The sequence below is a fragment of the Lissotriton vulgaris genome, chromosome 11 (genome assembly GCF_964263255.1).
Source record: "Lissotriton vulgaris chromosome 11, aLisVul1.2, whole genome shotgun sequence".
In the NCBI taxonomy this organism is placed as follows: domain Eukaryota; kingdom Metazoa; phylum Chordata; class Amphibia; order Caudata; family Salamandridae; genus Lissotriton; species Lissotriton vulgaris.
The window spans coordinates 754,808,040-754,826,428 of NC_141699.1; the positions used below are offsets into that span (position 1 = coordinate 754,808,040).

General features: G+C 42.9%; 1 protein-coding gene across 1 annotated transcript in view; it reads right to left on the reverse strand.

Annotated features, from left to right (window-relative positions):
* The window catches only part of SGPP2 (sphingosine-1-phosphate phosphatase 2), a 542,910-nt gene extending 525,287 nt beyond the window's left edge, over positions 1-17,623 (reverse strand). Inside the window, exon 1 of the mRNA XM_086943879.1 lies at positions 17,316-17,623. Within this exon, the coding sequence (XP_086800005.1) occupies positions 17,316-17,549 (234 nt within the window). The 5' untranslated portion in view covers positions 17,550-17,623. The remainder of the gene's footprint in view (positions 1-17,315) is intronic.
* Between the last annotated feature and the right edge of the window lie 766 nt (positions 17,624-18,389).

The following is an 18,389-nucleotide window of genomic DNA, read 5'->3' on the forward strand; positions in this document are numbered from 1 at the left end:
GCAAAATGGTCTATACAGGCATTTTTTGCAGTCGCTCCCAAGATGTGACCCTCACTTTATAAGATGTTTGCCTTCTTTTCTCCTTTTATGTAAAAACCTGAACCCTTCCCTTCAGGCCAGCAAAGCCTGACTGTAGCTAATTCAAGCCGCTGTTCTAGCCTCTATTATAGTTTTGTTTCGTATGGCTTTGTTTCACTTGAAGATGTATTTTTCCTACTCTGTGCCCCATTTCTTTTTATAGTTGTACTTCGCTTTTATGTGGTGATCTAACCGATTGCTCTACAATACCTACTGCATTTGGGTTAATAGTATACACCCAATGCATCGGACTACCACAATACAGATTGCTATTATATTGTCAGGAAAGTATATGTTATTATTAATGAGTATTGATATTTTATACATTGTGCAGTACAATATCTTAACCATAATAATATATTTAAAGTAAGGAGTTGAGCATTACCCCAATAATGCGTTTTTCCCCACACATACACAAATATTGAATATACATTAAACGGCATACCTCCAAAATAACAAATATATGGTTAAAAAAGGGTATGATTAATAATATAAATGAAAGTGGAGGGTTGGCTGGAGGGGCCCTACACCCTTTTTATTTTGAACATAACATTAAAATGAACTTACCTGCATTTAAGTGCATATACTTTATAGAAGGGTGTGAGATATTTAGAAATACATAGTTTTACATATAAGCAAAGTATGAGGTTTGGAGGTTTCACTTTATCAACTTAAAAAACAATCATAAATAAAAACAGACAAACTCAACAGTGGCAACATCCAAGTACTCCTCTATAACTAACACTTCAAACACATAAGACCTTATTACGAGTATGGTGGTGAATGTGGGGGGCACATGTTGTTTTCCCCTGTAATTGCACTCCCGTTCCTGTAGGTGTGGCATGCATGCCACACCATGCAAGAACATGTAGCAGGTCCGGTCACTGCGGCGGGCTGCATGTTAGGCTCTCCTATGAGCCAAACAGCCCACCGCAGTGAGACCGCCACGAGACCGCCGCAGTACAGCCCGCCATAGATTACATTTGTAATACGGAAGAAGGGTGCACTACGGGCTTGGTCATCCTCCTGTTGGCACAGCGGTGGCGGGCTAACAGGAGGACCTCAAACCCCTCATAAGGCCCTTAATCTCCTTGAATTGCTCACCCCAAAACTTCTTCCCTCACTAACAAGTCTTCCAAACCCTTCTGCGACGTAAAAAATCCTGGTTTCCGTTTAAATGCTACCCTCTAAGTTGCACTACTCAGCCACCAAACCTTACAAGAAAAGGAGAGGCGTTGCAAATACTTGAATTACCAGTTGACTAGACTACGGTAAAATCATACACTGTTCTCGATGCACAAGCTCGAAAGAACCAAAAAGTATATGTGCAGCAATCTTTAGAGATTTTGCAGATTAGATCAACCTTGAACTGGCATCCCTGCAACGCATCCAAGGTAGCAACTGAAACAAAACCATGCCTTCCTCAGTGTGCACTGAGCTCATCATCAATTGGACAGTTCTCAAAACTAAATCAGGGGAATTAATTACTCATGTGGAAAATCAGCCACAACTATCCAGCCAGACCGCTCCAATAGTTCTGTGCGGAGACCACTCTTGGAAGTCCCTAGGGCACTGACACCAATATGTCCACTAAGTCCTAGCTGTTTTCTTTTATTTGGATCTTCTTTGCTGCATTGGTCTCCACATTATGCAAGCCATTCTTTAGGAGGAACATCAAACACACTAAGAAAACGAGACTACAGGTTTCAAGGAAATAGAACACGAGTTCTCCAAAGGCTAGTTCCATTGATAAGATACATTAGACAAGAAGTGCGGCTATTAAATCCCGCCATTTGCATTTGCTGCAGGTAACAGGAGAATGTGGGTTTGCGCATGACACAATGTGATCATAATGGCAGGGCTGGTGCTTCCATTAGGAGATGTAAGGCAGGAGCCTAAGGGCGGCCTCTAGTGGTGACACCAACTTACTGAAAAAGACTTGAAAGAGAATGCCTTTTATAAACCTTTGCGTAGCACACCACCACGCAAATATAGGATATAACACAATTATTCACAAAAGCTAATTCTGCCCATTTTTTCTTGGGTGTGTACTTTTCAGTCATGGATATTCAGTGTTTCATTCTCAACCTTTCTACTCAGGAACACTCTGTGTCACCATGATTTCCATTTTTCCCATCTAAAGTCCAATTGACTGTTTTCTTTAAAAAGGCCAACATTCCACCGTGAAATCAACCAGTTTTTTCGTGTATAAAAAGGAGTAGTCTGGAAAAGAGGAACCAAATTGGATTCTTCTTAGACTCCGCTCAGTACATTGTTGCTGGTCGCACTTGAACTTGGGCTTTACAACTGTGAGTTCAGCTTCTCTGGTCGAATACGACAATTGAAGGTTTGCTTTGGAGCGGACTCTGCAAGGTCAGTCGTACAACTTGAATCCGTAGGAAGGTATAATGAGAGTTTCCTAGAACCCCTCTGAGGTACATACTTAACGAAGTCCGGATATATGCGGTTGTGTGATCTTATTTGGCTTTTGGGACTGCTTATGAAAAATTGATGTAGAGTTCATCTTCGTTAGGATGGTTGTCGGTGGTGCGGAGTCCCGTATACCGGACCGCTGAGCTGTTTGTGGGTCAGGAAGGGACCTATGACCATTTGACTGGATTGTCACTCCCTCATTTGTGGTGTTAGTCGAAATACCTGTACGCACAGTGCAAGGTTAATCATCTCTGGTGGTCTTATGGGACCTGTTGTATTGAAGTACTTGAATGAAGGCGGTTCTTCTCGAGTGCTTGAAGTTAAATCTAGGAGGTCACCAGGAACTGTTTTTGTATGGACATTGTGAGATGCTGCTTTTTGGATTTTTATGTAGTGTGAGAACTTTAAAATCACCATGTTTCACATTACTTTCTCCAGCTTCCTGGGTACTTTCCGATATATAAACCCCACCTGAATAAGTCTGCATATCATTTGATGGATAAGTTACGTTGGGAGGGGCACCCATATCAGTGTGGAACTGCCTGGAGCACCTCTCCCTCCTACCTAGTGGCTATGCAATTTTAAAGATTATTCACAATTTCTATTGCTTCTTGATGGGCCCTCCTGGGTTAATACCAGGTCTTGCATTGAAACCTTGGCCTCTCCCTCCACTTTCTACAGTCTGTGTTCTAGGTCTGGCTGACTCAGCCTTGGGTGGGCCATTAGTACGGTCAACTACAGGTAGTATTATTTGAAAGCCGCCACTTCTCCTTGCTTTCCGTCATATGTTTAGGTGTAATGCTAACAAACAGCTAGTTAGTAAAAGCCTGTATATTTGAAACGTTAAGAAGGAATTGGAGCTATGCCACAGCGGCAGCTGTATAGATATATAAAGTCAATATTTGCTGCTTTTGTAATGTTTATTATTCATATTTTTATTTTATTTTATAGCAATTGCAAATTAGAGGTTAGTTTACGAGCTCCAATTGTAAATTAGAGGTTGTTTTACGAGCTGGAAACATTATAGTTCAGTGGTGTTGAAATCTCATTAACAAAGTGAAAGATAGCTATAGGACATAGAAATAAGCACCCTCGCATTTGTTGCACCCCTCCCTGGTGTGTAAAGCAGGCAAGGGTGGAGACCAGCAAACAACAGTGTCTTCATTGTTTCTGGGCTCTTGGGGACATCATCGATGGCCAACAAATGCCAGAGGTCATCGCTTGAGTGCCGGGCTCCTTACTGCCACTCATTCGCTCTACTCCGCTGAGCCGAAAGTGGCATCCACTAGAATCCCTGATGCCAGAAAGGAAGCAGGCCTGCCTGCCAGGGTCTGTTTGCTAGCCAGATCTGCAAGGCTGTGACACTGCAAGGAAACGCCGATTACGAAATGTAGCACAAATGGTCTGGAGTCATATTTTTAACTCTTCGGGGCACTGTGCATGCATTCTTGCTCATTCTGCACATTTCTTACACCAAAATGAAACAAAGAATAATGCCATGATCCCTTCTATCAAACCAGAAGGAGCTCACCCTTTGCTCTCAAAGCAGTCAATTCATACCTATGGTACTCTGAAGACTTGGCCATGTCATCCAAATCAGGGTTCACCAACATGGGCCTTGAAAAGAAAATGTTGCCGTAGTCATTTGACGAGCAGAGCTTCCATTTCTCAGAGAGATGTCCTTGCTGTGCCTAGGCAGCAATCAAAGTTCCCAAGAGTGGAACCATGAAACAGAATTTTCAAAGAAGATAGTAGAGAGGAATGAAACCTGCTTCTCCATAACCCCCAAGTTTTGGATTGTATTTGTCGTTTCCATAGTGTAGTCTGCCCACATGCCCAGTGCCAACCACAGCATCTAAATAATCCTTACTCACAATGGTGTGCTTGGTTATCCATCGTCTTTAAACCCATAGCTTGAGTCCTTCCTCTACCTTTGGTGTGTGGCATTCCAGATAAGACAACTCTGCAGAGACTGCCATTTTGAACTAGGCTGCATACCATAACTTCCATGTGAGATACCAGCTATATCCGAGTCAAATGCATTAAAATCACTGGCCAGCAACACATCAAATTTCTCCAAGAGATTCAATAGCTCCTATGGTTTCTTGAGTAGCGATCCTTCATAAATCATGATAGATACTTGAATCATCCAGATCCCACCGCACTTTCACTCTTCGCCCGAAGCCTCGCAGCAATGACACAGTGTTCATGTTTGTTAAGTCTTGCCACTAAGTCCAGAACTTTGCAGCACAGCAGAAAAGTAATTCTTTGAATACAAATCTGACCTCATCTACAGAGGTTGACAAAAGGCGTTCTAATGTCTTGTAGACCTGCCCCACAGCTCAATCTCTCAAACTCCAACTTTTATAAATGTAGGAGATTCTATTTTATTTAGGTTCAGTTTGCTTAGAACTAGTAACAGCATGCTGTAATCCTCATATTGAGCGTTACTCATTGGCCCACCTTTCTCTTCCTATGGATTTAAACAAGTAGGTATACTAGACTGCTACTGGAAAGCTTGGATTGGGTTTTTACTTCTACCACTGCATCAGGTATTTCTTTCAATTTCCAGGTGCTGCGCAACATGCTGCTAGATACCAAAGCAGGGTCTGGCTCATAAGCAGCAAGGCTGAGCCCACTACAACAGCTAACAAAAACAATTGCCAATGCTGCTACTATTTGTTAGACTTAATCCAAGAGGGTATATGAACAACGCATCACTATACCTCAAGATTATGAATTGCTTTTTTTATTTAATCAGCTTATTTAATTTTTTCGAAAAAATGCTGTATAATTTTCTTGTACATACAAAAACATTTCACAAAAACCCACAAAATAACCGTACATAATACCAAAAAATACAACACAATCACAACCAACAATCTTCTTCAAACATACTACATTCATACCCAAACCATATATTCCTTTATATACAATAAACCAAACATAGCATTACAAATACCCCAGGCTTTTTACCCTACAAGGTGCAAATATATACATGTATAGACATTTATAACATTTATCAAGTTTGCACTAATCCTTCTGTTAGCCTATTAAATAGGGCTGCTTCAGATTGAACATAACATTGACTTTGGTTTATTATAAAGTCTACGCGTTTCGAACCCCTCTATTCCTGGGGGTTCTCATCAGGACCAAACATTCACTCTACGAAAATTCAATGAACAGTATGCCCTGTAGTGGCATAAGGTTGTGAAAGATGGTGTATGTACTTGAATACTTAAAGTCAGCCGGCTAAACTGATGCGAGTTGACTTGATTGTGGGAGGCACCGTATCTTGAAAGTGGCTTTCTTCAATGTATTCGCCGCGTGCTCAGTCTCCGCGGAGCAACGCGGAAGTGTGGCGCAATGCTGGAGCGTCTCGGCATCAACCAGATGGACTGAACCAATCAATCGTCGGCTCAGTCCATCTGGTTGATGCCGAGACGCTCCAGCATTGCGCCACACTTCCGCGTTGCTCCGCGGAGACTGAGCATGCGGCGAATACAATGAAGAAAGCCACATTCAAGATACGGCGCCTCCCGCAATCAAGTCAACTCGTATCAGTTTAGCCGGCTGACTTTAAGTATTCAAGTAATCATACACCATCTTTCACAACCTTATGCCACTACAGGGCATACTGTTCATTGAATTTTCGTAGAGTGAATGTTTGGTCCTGATGAGAACCCCCAGGAATAGGAGGGGTTCGAAACGCGTAGACTGTATAAAAAAAACAAACTCAATTTTATGTTCAATCTGAAGCAGCTTTATTTAATAGGCTAACAGAAGGATTAGTGCAAACTTGATAAATGTATATAAATGTATATATTTGCACCTTGTAGGGTAAAAAGCCTGGGGTATTTGTAAGGAATATATGGTTTTGGCATGAATGTAGTATGTTTGAAGAAGATTGTTGGTTGTGATTGTGTTGTATTTTTTGGTATTATGTACGGTTAATTTGTGGGTTTCTGTGAAATGTTTTTGTATGTACAAGAAAATGATAAATCATTTTTTCTAAAAAAAATGAAATAAGCTGATTAAATAAAAAAAAAGCAATTCATAAGCTTGAGGTATAGTGATGCGTTGTTCATATACCCTCTTGGATTAAGTCTAACAAATAGTAGCAGCATTGGCAATTGTTTTTGTTAGCTGTGGCACAACATGCTGCGCTCCCACGTCCCAGTCCAGGTAGCCATCACTTGTCTTCCTTCTTTTAAGCATTTCTTTAAGACGGAACCAAGGTGATGACTACACTACCTAAGGTCCATAGAGATGAGAGCTCCATGAAGCTGTGGTGGTGTCAAATTGTGCAACAAATTAAAGATATTGCAGGTTTCGAATGCAGACAAAATACAAGGTACTTTTAATCCAATCAACTGAGGATTGCTTAGCAAATGTTTTAACCTGGTACTTCGATGCTAATGGACACATAATAATCTTGTAGTTTTTCCGGCCTTGGAACCTGCATTACCTTTGGTATGATTTAGCAGATACACTGCTGGTTAAATTCCTTCTCTCCTCCACTGTTTTTTGGTATCAAAATGTACTGCAGTAACATTAAAATCTATTCCCAAATCAGGTGTCATTTCCCATTCTTTTAGACTCTTTAAGACTCCATCACTTGTAATGATTTTAACAGCATGTAACTAAATTCTTTTAGATCACAAATAACCCCCTTTTCGGGTAATGTCAACCCAAACTTACAGCAAGCATTGATTATTTCAGGAAATCCCTCTTTTAGCACTGTACCCCCAAAATGTTAGACTGATGCTGCTGGTTTCATAACTCAGAGTACACTGAGGAATGCTTACCAGACCTCAGCGCCAGTGCTCTGCCCCTTAAAAGTATATGTTTGATAGGCGTATACCCAATTGGAATAAGTTAACTTACTTATAGGTCCCTAGTATATGGTACCAGGGGTACCAAGGTCCTGCAAGTTAAATTATCCCTCGAGGTCTGCAGCACTTATTGTGCTACCATGAGTGTGACCAAGTAAAACATGTCTCCTAGCCTACCACTGCAGACTGTTAAAGCAGCTTAAAACTGCTAACTCAACTTTGCCTTTAACACTAATGAGAGCATCCAGACCTCCCTTTTTAATACATAAGCTCTCCCTAAGGTGGGCCTATCAAGCTCTAAGGCATGGTGCTGTATAAGAGAAAGTAGCACATGTATTTTCATATGTCCTAACAGTAATAATCCCAAATTGTCGTTTTTCCTGTGGAAAGGCTAGTAGCCTAAATGGCGAGTGCAGGGTTACACGCTGACCGCTCATCTGTGCTAACTCCTTAATGGGTCTACTAACGTTGGTACTTCAAGGTATCAAAAGAATCATTGCAATACACCTGACTTGATGCTTAAGTCGAAAAAAGTTGCCACTCTGCTGCCCAGGTTTTCTAGTGGCCAATCACAGATGCTGGCCACAAGTCAGCCTTCTGTCTTCCTGGGGACATATTATTGATAGGGTGCTCTTTTCCTGTTTGCACCATAGTGCACCTTTCAGCAGGTGCGCCGGATGCAAACAGGAAAAGTGTGCCCCATCATGTAGAATGCGCTGCCCTCAGGGCAGATGCAAACTTATGCTGCCCCCAGGAGAGTGCATTCAAGAGAAATATGGAGCAGCGTCTTAAAAGATGATTTGTGTTTCTTTATGTAGGCGCCAACCCACCTGCACTTTAAAGAGGGACTTGAGTTCCCCTTGCAGGCGGGTGCAGTGAGTGACTCGGTCGTCTCATTCACCCTCACATTGAACGCCACAAAGACAGGGATTGTCGTCCCCTAGATCAGGGTTTCCAAAGTCGGTCCTGGAGGGCGGGATCCATTCCTTTTTAGCACATCCCCATTTGGATAAATGTAGTTATCTTAAAAATCTGGCATGGATCCGGCCCTCCAGGACTGACTTAGGAGAATCCTGCTCTAGACCAACAGTATACCTCGGCCTGCTTGGCGCGAGCTTAAACATTGTGTATTGTTTTGGGGTCTATTCTTGTCTCGCTCATCAGTTCTCCGCATCTCGTTCTGGATTAATACTTGCCATCGCAGCCTGAATTGCCTTATGCAAGGAGAGAGAATAAAGGCTCTGAAAACAGGAGGAGCTTGGAGAAATGACCTGGCTCTGCCATTGCTGGTTGGCAGTTTTCTGAGAAGCAGCCTTCCTGGATGTGTTTACCACAACTCTTCCCAGCTCCGAGAGCTCAGCGGGAACAGATCCCAGAGGAATAGAACCATACAACTGCCTCTACTGGAAGGAGCAGCCTTTTTAAGTTCAACAACAACAAAAATCATAGATGGTCTCCTGAATCCGCTGCACCATCTGTTGGGATTCTTTTTATAAAGTACACAAATGTTTATTTTAGATTTTTCAATCCCCTTGAATGCATGCATATCAGATACGAAAAAACAGGAATCTTCAAACTCCAAATAAATTCAATCACTAAAATGTGTATTTCCCCAGGTCTCAACTCCAAAACTCCTACAATGTTATCACAAAGTCAGGAATACAAAGGCATTTTTATTACACTTAATGCTGTCTCGATAAATAAATCCATCAATGGCATTACGCTACAAGTGCCTGTGTGTTTTTTACTATTAAAATAGTTTGAGCCTGTCAACTTCTGAAAGAATATAATACGGCGATTCATTTGTGTCAGGCAATACAATATATGTTTTTTTAAGTAGTCCATAATATTTCTAATTATAGTTGTTAAGATGTTGCCAATTTTCTGCAGCGAGACCTTCACAAGTAGTCTTCTTATCCAAACCGATCTAGTTCCTGGCCACCAATACCAGGAAATCTAACACAGACCTTGACTCTAGGCTTGGTTTGTTTGTCCATAACCTGACTTAGCATGTGTGCCTGTGTTGTCCATCCAGGCATGAATCTTCAGGTAGCTCAGTCAGCTTATGAAAGTGGGTCGCATCATCATGCATAGGACAGTTCCTTATCCCAAGGTTATCATTTTAAGTAGTTTTTGATGAAAAAATAGTTGAGCAGAAAGGATGATTCTATACTATAAATTTGTGGCTAGGTAAGTAAGTTTTTTTTAATTTATTTACTTAGTGCACTTAGGAGGGATGGATTTGAACCAGCTTCTAAAATCGTGGCCACAGTGCCAGCCAATCCAGAATGCCAGGTGGAATGTACACGATTCATTATCCTGCTATACAACGTTCAAGAACTGCATTCATCATTAGGTCTGGCAGACACACAAGACACACTAAAGATGAACTGGTTTGGAAAAGACATACAAGCTATAGGAAGTCTGATATGTGGTTCTTTGTAGGATTTGTCCTAAAAAAGAAAAGTGCCTCACCCACCAAAGTGGCATACTTCATCATCGGGTCCATTCTCACCTCCATGTTTTGGAGAAAGTGCTGGAGTCACCTGGAGCTCTTTTTAGAGTACTTTGTTTTTATTGTATTTTTTTTATATTGCTCCTTAGTTGTGCGATCATATGTGTTGAATTACTAATTCCTTGAAAAGAAAATGATGCTCTGGAAATTCCCCAGATGCCTACTCAGCAGTGATATAACCTCTTGTGAATTAATACTAGTTGTGGATATACCACGCACTAACAGAGAGAAAATTATTTAACACAACACAATTCACCCAATACATTATGGTAAATGCAGTGCATAATAACACTGACTTTATTTTTAAGTCTTTAGTATTCACCATTGTTGGTGCAACCAGTGCTGTATATCTCTAGATACATGTTCCAGGATATTTGGCCTTTTTCAATACAGAGTAACACATTAAACTTGGGGGTGCTGACAGTGCTGCTCTCTGTGCTTCTCAGGTGACGGTACCACTCCTTGAGTGCAAGTGCATCCTATAGTTTTCATTCACTGAATCCAGGGCGGTGAGGGCTTGACACGTGCGCACAAGTCGTTGTTCTCGAATAATATTATGCTCAATTCAAATAGCAACGCTCAACTCCCCGTGGCCCACCGCTCACAGGCCACAATCCTCAATGAAACAATACCAATAGGAAAGGAGCTTATCCCCTTCTTTCAATGTTATCAATCAATTATTGAATTTTGTGTTCCAAATGTATTAAAGAAAGAACATCATATAATGTCATTCATTCAATTTCATCAAATCTTTTCAGCCAAAGCTTTGGCTGAAAAGATTTTATGAAATTGTCTGAAAAGATTTGATGAAATTGAATGAATGACATTATATGATGTTCTTTCCTTATTAAATTTGGAACAAAAATTCTTTGGAAGTGAAAAAATGGCCTGTGGACTGATCTTTCTTTGAGAAATTCAAAAAAATTGATTGATAACACTGAAAGAAGGGGATAAGCTCCTTTCCTATTGGTATTGCATCCTATAGTTTGTCAACCCAACATACTAGACTGTGAGCTGCATTGCCAGCACTCCCAAATGTTAATGTTAATCTCTAGTGCAGAAGGACACATCTCCTGAAACAGGTGTCTAGAGATAGCAAAGTCTGGCGGCACCAACAATGGTGAATACTAAAGACTTTCAAAAGGTGCTTAATTTGAGCCAGTGGCTTCCGGTGTTCAGCAACAGCACTTAATCATCAACACCAGCATTTTTCATGAGCACCAGTTAAGCACACATTAATTTACGGGGAGATGAAGTGATTTGCCCAGAATCACATGATGTTGAGCCGATGCCTGAGACTTAAACCTGCATCACCAGCACTGAAGTCGGTAGCTCTGGTCCTAATGCCACATCCTCTCCCAACTTTCATGATTAGTAGATGGTTCCTTTTAAGGCAGTTCTAACAGGAGAAATTGGTGCGTGCAAGATGCCTCCTGACGAGAGCCACAGTACTTTTTTTTCTCACAAATTAACCACTGCTTTCAACTAAAGTGAGTGTCACATGCTCTACATTTACCACGATGCATCTAGGCGAGTTGTGGGCTGATATGCAAGGCAGCGTGCTCCCTCCCACCCTTTTGTGGCTGGATCCGCCAAGAGATGGTCAGACTCACTTTTTTTTTTTATTATGATTTGGAATTCCACATAAAATACAGCTTTTTCATACAAATCAAAGAAATAAAAAACGATTTCACAATTACAGCTATCGATACAATATAGTTAGCCTCTTAAATCTGGTTTACTAAAAACATCAGTTGTTAAAATACAAAGATTAATACCTCATTTTCACTAAATTTCAACTGCGAGGGTAAGTAATCTAATACGTCACATTGCAGGGCAAAGTATCATATTCTCACTTTTCATATAAACAAAATAGGTTGTCTGGGAGCTACCCTTTCTATCAGGAAAAGGATTGGGTCAACAATAGCAAAAATTCAGAGTTCCTTCTCCTGGATTCACTCTTTATCAAATCTTCAATTAGTCATGGGGTCTTCCCTAGAGAAGCGAGGGGGTTTGTGGTGTTACAGTAGTTACCAAATTTACACTTCAATGAAAATGGTGCCCACAGGTATCAGCAAAAACATGAAACAATAGTGTTGTTGTATAAAAATATTGATCAATTATTTATTTAAAAAACATAATGCACACAATTTATAATAAGTCACAACATGTACAAAATTACAAATTTATTCTAGGTTTTTACAAACGCAAAAAACATTCATCATTTAAAAAAGATTATTATTAAAACATCATACTGTCAATTATACAATGGTTTTTGTTAAAAATTACTGGGACATAGGAACGAAAAAGTGTCGACGCGGCGTTTCGGTGCCTCTTTATTTTGCACCTTCTTCAAGGACTCGTTCACGATTCAGTTATTCTACTCCAGGTGCGAACATCCTGGTGATCTTTCTTGTATTTCAGATTGAACACGTTTCTTCTTGTGCTCACTGTCTTTCCTTATCACTTATTTCTTGTGCAAGTGTCTTTGGTTGAGCGTCACTTGTTTTGGAAAAGATTGGGGACACGCTTCAGTCCGGTCCGCTTTACTCTTGGTCTTTTGAGAGTGATGGAGGACGCCTCTGGGAGCTACCTTCTGATAATTTCATCCACCATTAACTCTGTATGGTTAGAATGAAAACATCTTAAGTTTATTTCTTTCTCCTTATAGCTTCTTCTTTGTGGGGCTTTTTTATCACATTAGCGGTCCACTCTGTCAAGGATAGCTGAACTGCACGGCGTCCTCCACCTTCCTGGACTCGTTCCTTCCAGGAAGGTGGAGGACGCCGTGCAGTTCAGCTATCCTTGACAGAGTGGACCGCTAATGTGATAAAAAAGCCCCACAAAGAAGAAGCTATAAGGAGAAAGAAATAAACTTAAGATGTATTCATTCTAACCATACAGAGTTAATGGTGGATGAAATTATCAGAAGGTAGCTCCCAGAGGCGTCCTCCATCACTCTCAAAAGACCAAGAGTAAAGCGGACCGGACTGAAGCGTGTCCCCAATCTTTTCCAAAACAAGTGACGCTCAACCAAAGACACTTGCACAAGAAATAAGTGATAAGGAAAGACAGTGAGCACAAGAAGAAACGTGTTCAATCTGAAATACAAGAAAGATCACCAGGATGTTCGCACCTGGAGTAGAATAACTGAATCGTGAACGAGTCCTTGAAGAAGGTGCAAAATAAAGAGGCACCGAAACGCCGCGTCGACACTTTTTCGTTCCTATGTCCCAGTAATTTTTAACAAAAACCATTGTATAATTGACAGTATGATGTTTTAATAATAATCTTTTTTAAATGATGAATGTTTTTTGCGTTTGTAAAAACCTAGAATAAATTTGTAATTTTGTACATGTTGTGACTTATTATAAATTGTGTGCATTATGTTTTTTAAATAAATAATTGATCAATATTTTTATACAACAACACTATTGTTTCATGTTTTTGCTGATACCTGTGGGCACCATTTTCATTGAAGTGTAAATTTGGTAACTACTGTAACACCACAAACCCCCTCGCTTCTCTAGGGAAGACCCCATGACTAATTGAAGATTTGATAAAGAGTGAATCCAGGAGAAGGAACTCTGAATTTTTGCTATATTCTCACTTTTCACATGATGTGTCTTGTTTTATCTCCAGGCCACCAATGCACGAGTCCAAGCCGGGGAGCGGGGGGGAAGAGTGCTCTCTTTCTGCTTTGATGTGGTGCATGTGCAAGAGCTTACTGCAGTCCCGTCCATCACACTGGATACAGTACTTTTTGTTGGGCATGGGGGCTCACTTGCCCACTGATCTGGAGCAGCGTCTGGCCAACCCATTGCCAACACTAAGTGGCAGAGCAGAACTTAACTGGGATAGGGGCATTACATTGTCCTGGTGGGTAGAGCTGGCCATATCATGGTGCTGTTCTACTCAGAGGTGTAGAAGAGGGTCACGCTCCAGTTTTCAAATATAATGTATTATTATTTGACAATTGATATAGCGCACAAATCACTCCAGGAGGAGTTAATTGATTAAGGAGGGGCCTGGTCTAATTCTGCACAGGTTGGGTGCAGAATGGGATTCTCCTCTGGGTTGGTGAAGAGATAGTCTTGACGAGGCTGGGCATGCCAACCAAGCGAAGAAAAATAAAAAGCTATGGGACTAGGAGTTCCACCTGGTAACTGATTAGGTGTGGTAACTGACCAGCCCAGCTGAATCACTGAGAAGATCACGGGGAGCAGAGGCACTGTGTCCTCCTGGGGGATGGAATGGCGGTGTCTCTTGGGACCATATCATGATTCCGATCTGTTCCCATCAGTGGTTCAGAAGGAGAACATGGACCTATTGTCAAAGAAAATGCAATTTTGTCGAAATTGAGCATTTGCTTTCCTTAGGAGCATCTGCAAAGGATCATGTGCCTGGAAGAAGGGAAACCAGCCTGCTATGGTGGGAGTAGGTGAGGTTCAACTTGGCTTCTGACTGCACATGCTCTACCAAGGTCATATTCAACACGTAAGTCCCCAGAAAAGTGCTGGAGCCGACTACTGGCCGGCACTGGCAATCCAGGGTACTCTGTAGGAACTCTCAGGCTGAGAGCATAAAAAATGAACCCGCTGAATTATATAAGAGCAGCCTAGACGTTTAATGTATGCAACAAGGTAGAAAGCCATTCACTTCTGTCTTGGGAGCTTCAGACAGACCCAGCTATAGACACAAAAAACAGACTAATTTGAAGCATTCTGCAAGGCAAGAGGGCTGGTAGTCTCACACACTCGATCCTATGATGGCCATTTTGGAACTGTGCTTGACTATCTTCAAGTCAACATTTATGATCAACATATATGGAAACATTATAGAACCTTCCAAAACGTGTGTTGGGTGAATATATATGTAACTTGTTCGATAACCAGATATAAGTTCAATAATAATATAAAACATGCTTTTATTAGCAACAAGGAAGATGCGTAATCTCTATTCTATGGTGGGTGACCAGATGGTCAATACTAAAAACCGCTACAGGGCATAGACATAGAAACAGGACCACAATTACAAGACACACCAAGTATGTCAGACCACAACAAGCCACAGAGCTCCTGATACCTGTATTTTGCGGCAATCACATGGAGAACATAAGACTTTAATTAAACACAGTATGAACTAAACATTAATTTACTATGTTCAAGGTATTTTGGCCTTGAGCGTGTCGCGGCATTGTAGACCTACTCTGTCAGCGAGTGTTGCCACTCTGTGCCCATGGTCACTGCCAATTTCCACTCATACGTCTCTGTAAGCTGTTCCGCTTCTAAGTCTTCCACACCTGGTCACCCATTTCAAGCATTCACTCATCCCATCATCCATTCACCTATCCAGAAAACCACGCACAAACTCGGCAGTGCATTTAGAACCACCATTGTTATTAAAACCGCAATAGCTATTGCCTTTGACGAAGTTACCTTCGTAGCATTGTTGATGTAGACTATTATCTATAATACAAAAGTAGTAAGGCAAAAAAAAAAAAAAAACAGGGTTGGCCGGATGAACACCGTGCACGAGCCAACTTCAGAGCTCTCAATTCATAGAGGTTAATTTAAAATGGGCGTGCACGCTCTCAGTACTCAGCCTCACATCCTGGGAGGGTTGGTTTCTACAACCAGAAAGATGGGTTACTTATACAATGGAGTGATTGACTGTCAAACATCTGGTTTGCTTGGAAATAACAAAACAAGGATGCGGCTTCAGGTCAGAGTTATTTAAAACGACATACTTAATATTTCGAGTCAATGTCCTCTCGGATATCACTTTGAACTTGACGTCGGGTCAACATAGATTATAAAAAAATAAAAATCAATAACCGGTAGCCATTTTGAAAGGCGGTAGGTCTGCTCAAAATGGGCAGATGCAATATCCTCTTATAGAGATAGACGTTGCTTAAGTCTCAGCAGAGAGGCCAAGCCTCGACTCTCACTTCGCCTGCCTGCGCAGCTGAAGAAGCTACCGCCGCAGTGTAAGACGTCAGAGTCCAGCTCGCGGTCTCCTGCATGTTTCTCTGACGCACGTCCGTGAACCCACGCAGACGCCTAGAGGCGGCGATTGGGCGCTATATGGAGGCGTAAAGTGGGCAGACAGTTCCCGAAGCTCTGCAGCGTTCTGCCAAAGACTCGCTTGGTTTGCACCTGCCCGCCTAGCTCGGTTGTACTCACCCCCTGCTTTACAGGTATATTCTCCAGCAAGCAGAGAAAAAAGGTGTTTGCGCAGTACCGTTTTCAGAGTTTATTTTGAGGGAGTCACCGCACTTCTAATCACATCTGTACTCTAGCTTACACGGGCCATGGTGTACTGATAAAAACATAAAAAGGTTGCATTCTTCACCAAGGTAACGAGGACACAAATCGATGCTGGTTCAAAAGCAAAACCAGACCTACAAGTAAAACTGCTTTTGGGGAGAATGTTCTGCAGAGTTGCACGCGCACTGCTCCCATCTCATTCCATGTGCCACGTGATCCCATAAGGGAGGGGGGGGGGGCGGAGTAATGCCCTATAAGACTATGAAGACGTCTACTTTTAGGATTTCCTTACTCCGCTGTATTAAAAGTACACTAATCGGGACTTCACTTGAAGGTCACCGCCTGACATCAACAAGGAACGACTATGGGAGCGAGGTTAGTGGTACAGTCCGTGCAAAACGGATTGGTCCAAATGACTTGCTGGTTGACCACAGAAAGGTAGCTCAAGCCCCTACCCCCACACACGTGATGTATCCACAAACCAAGTACTGTCAAAGCCACTTGTTCCAAATGGTTCAGGTGAGGACAATGCGGGGAAATAAATATACTAATGACCTCTTGTGTTTCCACTGGACGTGTGCAACAGTGGGCGTTGGGTGCCATCCTGGGTGGGTGTGCCTGCGAACTGGGTGGCAAACTGACAGCTCGGCGCGCACCGCACTCCTAATTCTTGAAAAGGTTACCGTGAATGTGAGGTGTAGCTATGGCTACCAAACTCCGCCCCAGCGAGTACCAGGGCACGGAAGTTTCCCGAAGTCAAAGATATTTTCCACGAAACACCCGCGACATGTTCTGAAAGAGAATGGGGCGCACTGTTCTCACGTGTGGGTGACAGAGACCCTGGAAATACCAAGTCACAAAGTGGACTCAAACGCCGGAGGCTCAGAGTCACACCGGGTGTGCTATTAGTTGGTATCACAAACAGTGAGGGGTGGGCACCTACGACAATAGGCGTAACCCTGTGCGCCAGCTTCCAAGTGGCCCCATATTACATTCATCACCATCAGTCACTTCATGCTTTTCACCAGCAGCAGATTGCCTTCTGGGAGTTGTAGTTTGCCTTTAATGTGGCAAGAGTACGCAAAGTGTTGTTAGCTACAGGGCAGGAGGAAGTTAGTTGTCACACAACATGATAAGCGACCACACTCTAGTCATGCCAACCCTGCCACCCCCTGCACACACTACCTGCTTGTGGGTTCCGTTGAAGATCACTCCGTTGGCACGCTCCACACTCCCGTTCTGGCAGTGTGCCCCCTGGCCCCCTTTGCGCGGGGCGGGGCACCCATTCCCATTGCTGAGATGCCCGCCTCCCCCGTTCTGCAGGTGTGTGCCCCCCGCGGGAGCCGCGTGCAGCCCACAGGTGCGCTGGAAGCGGGCCACCAGCTCCGAGTCCTGGAGGGTCTGCAGAAGGCTGTCCATGGCCTGGGGTCGGGGGTGATGGATGGTATCCGCAGTGGGGCTGCAGCCTCGTCTGAACCCGACCGAGCGCAAGAGCCGACAGGTGTGTGGGGCGGAGAAGTCCTGCGGTCCTAGCGCCGCCTACCGATACCAGGCAACAGTAGGAAGCTTCCAGCGAGGATGCGGATTGCAACAACACTAGAGAGCGTGGGAACTACCAGGGAAGGGCCCCTATGTGGCTGCCCTTACTCTGACTGTGGTCAGAGCTGCTTAGTGTACACTCCATCATTTGATGGGTGATCTGAATGAACGCTGTCGTTTCTGGATTGTGCGTCGCTTCACATAAGAAACCAAACAAATGCACTGGAACTGGTTGGGTTACACAGACACAAGAAGGGGGTGTTGACTGTGGCTGTTCTTGAGGAACATGACAACCAGGCCAATAAAAGTAAACACAAAATGGGCAAAGTCAAACGTGGTGAGTATATGGTTCACATCCAGTGGTCGAAGTTGGCGGGATCGGCAGGGCACGGTGTGCCCCCACTTCTTTAATTCAATAGAGTCCGTAGAGTCCGTCCCCCTACTTTTTTATTGTAAGCAAACGTCCCCGGACGGAAGAAATGGCCAAGGCCTACGGATAAGGCTTGGCGTTTGGCAGGGGGGAATGGGCAGAGAAGGAAAAGGACTCTGTCTTTTTCTTCTTGCCCAGAGACGATAAGTGTAGTGACCGTCTGGTCACTGTTCTAGTGCTTGTAGTGTCAGCCCCTCCCCGAGGGCTGGCTTACACTCCACCCCACACTCCTCCAACACAGGCGTCGCAGAACATGAGACCCTGGCAATAGAAGGGACAGGGCACACGTG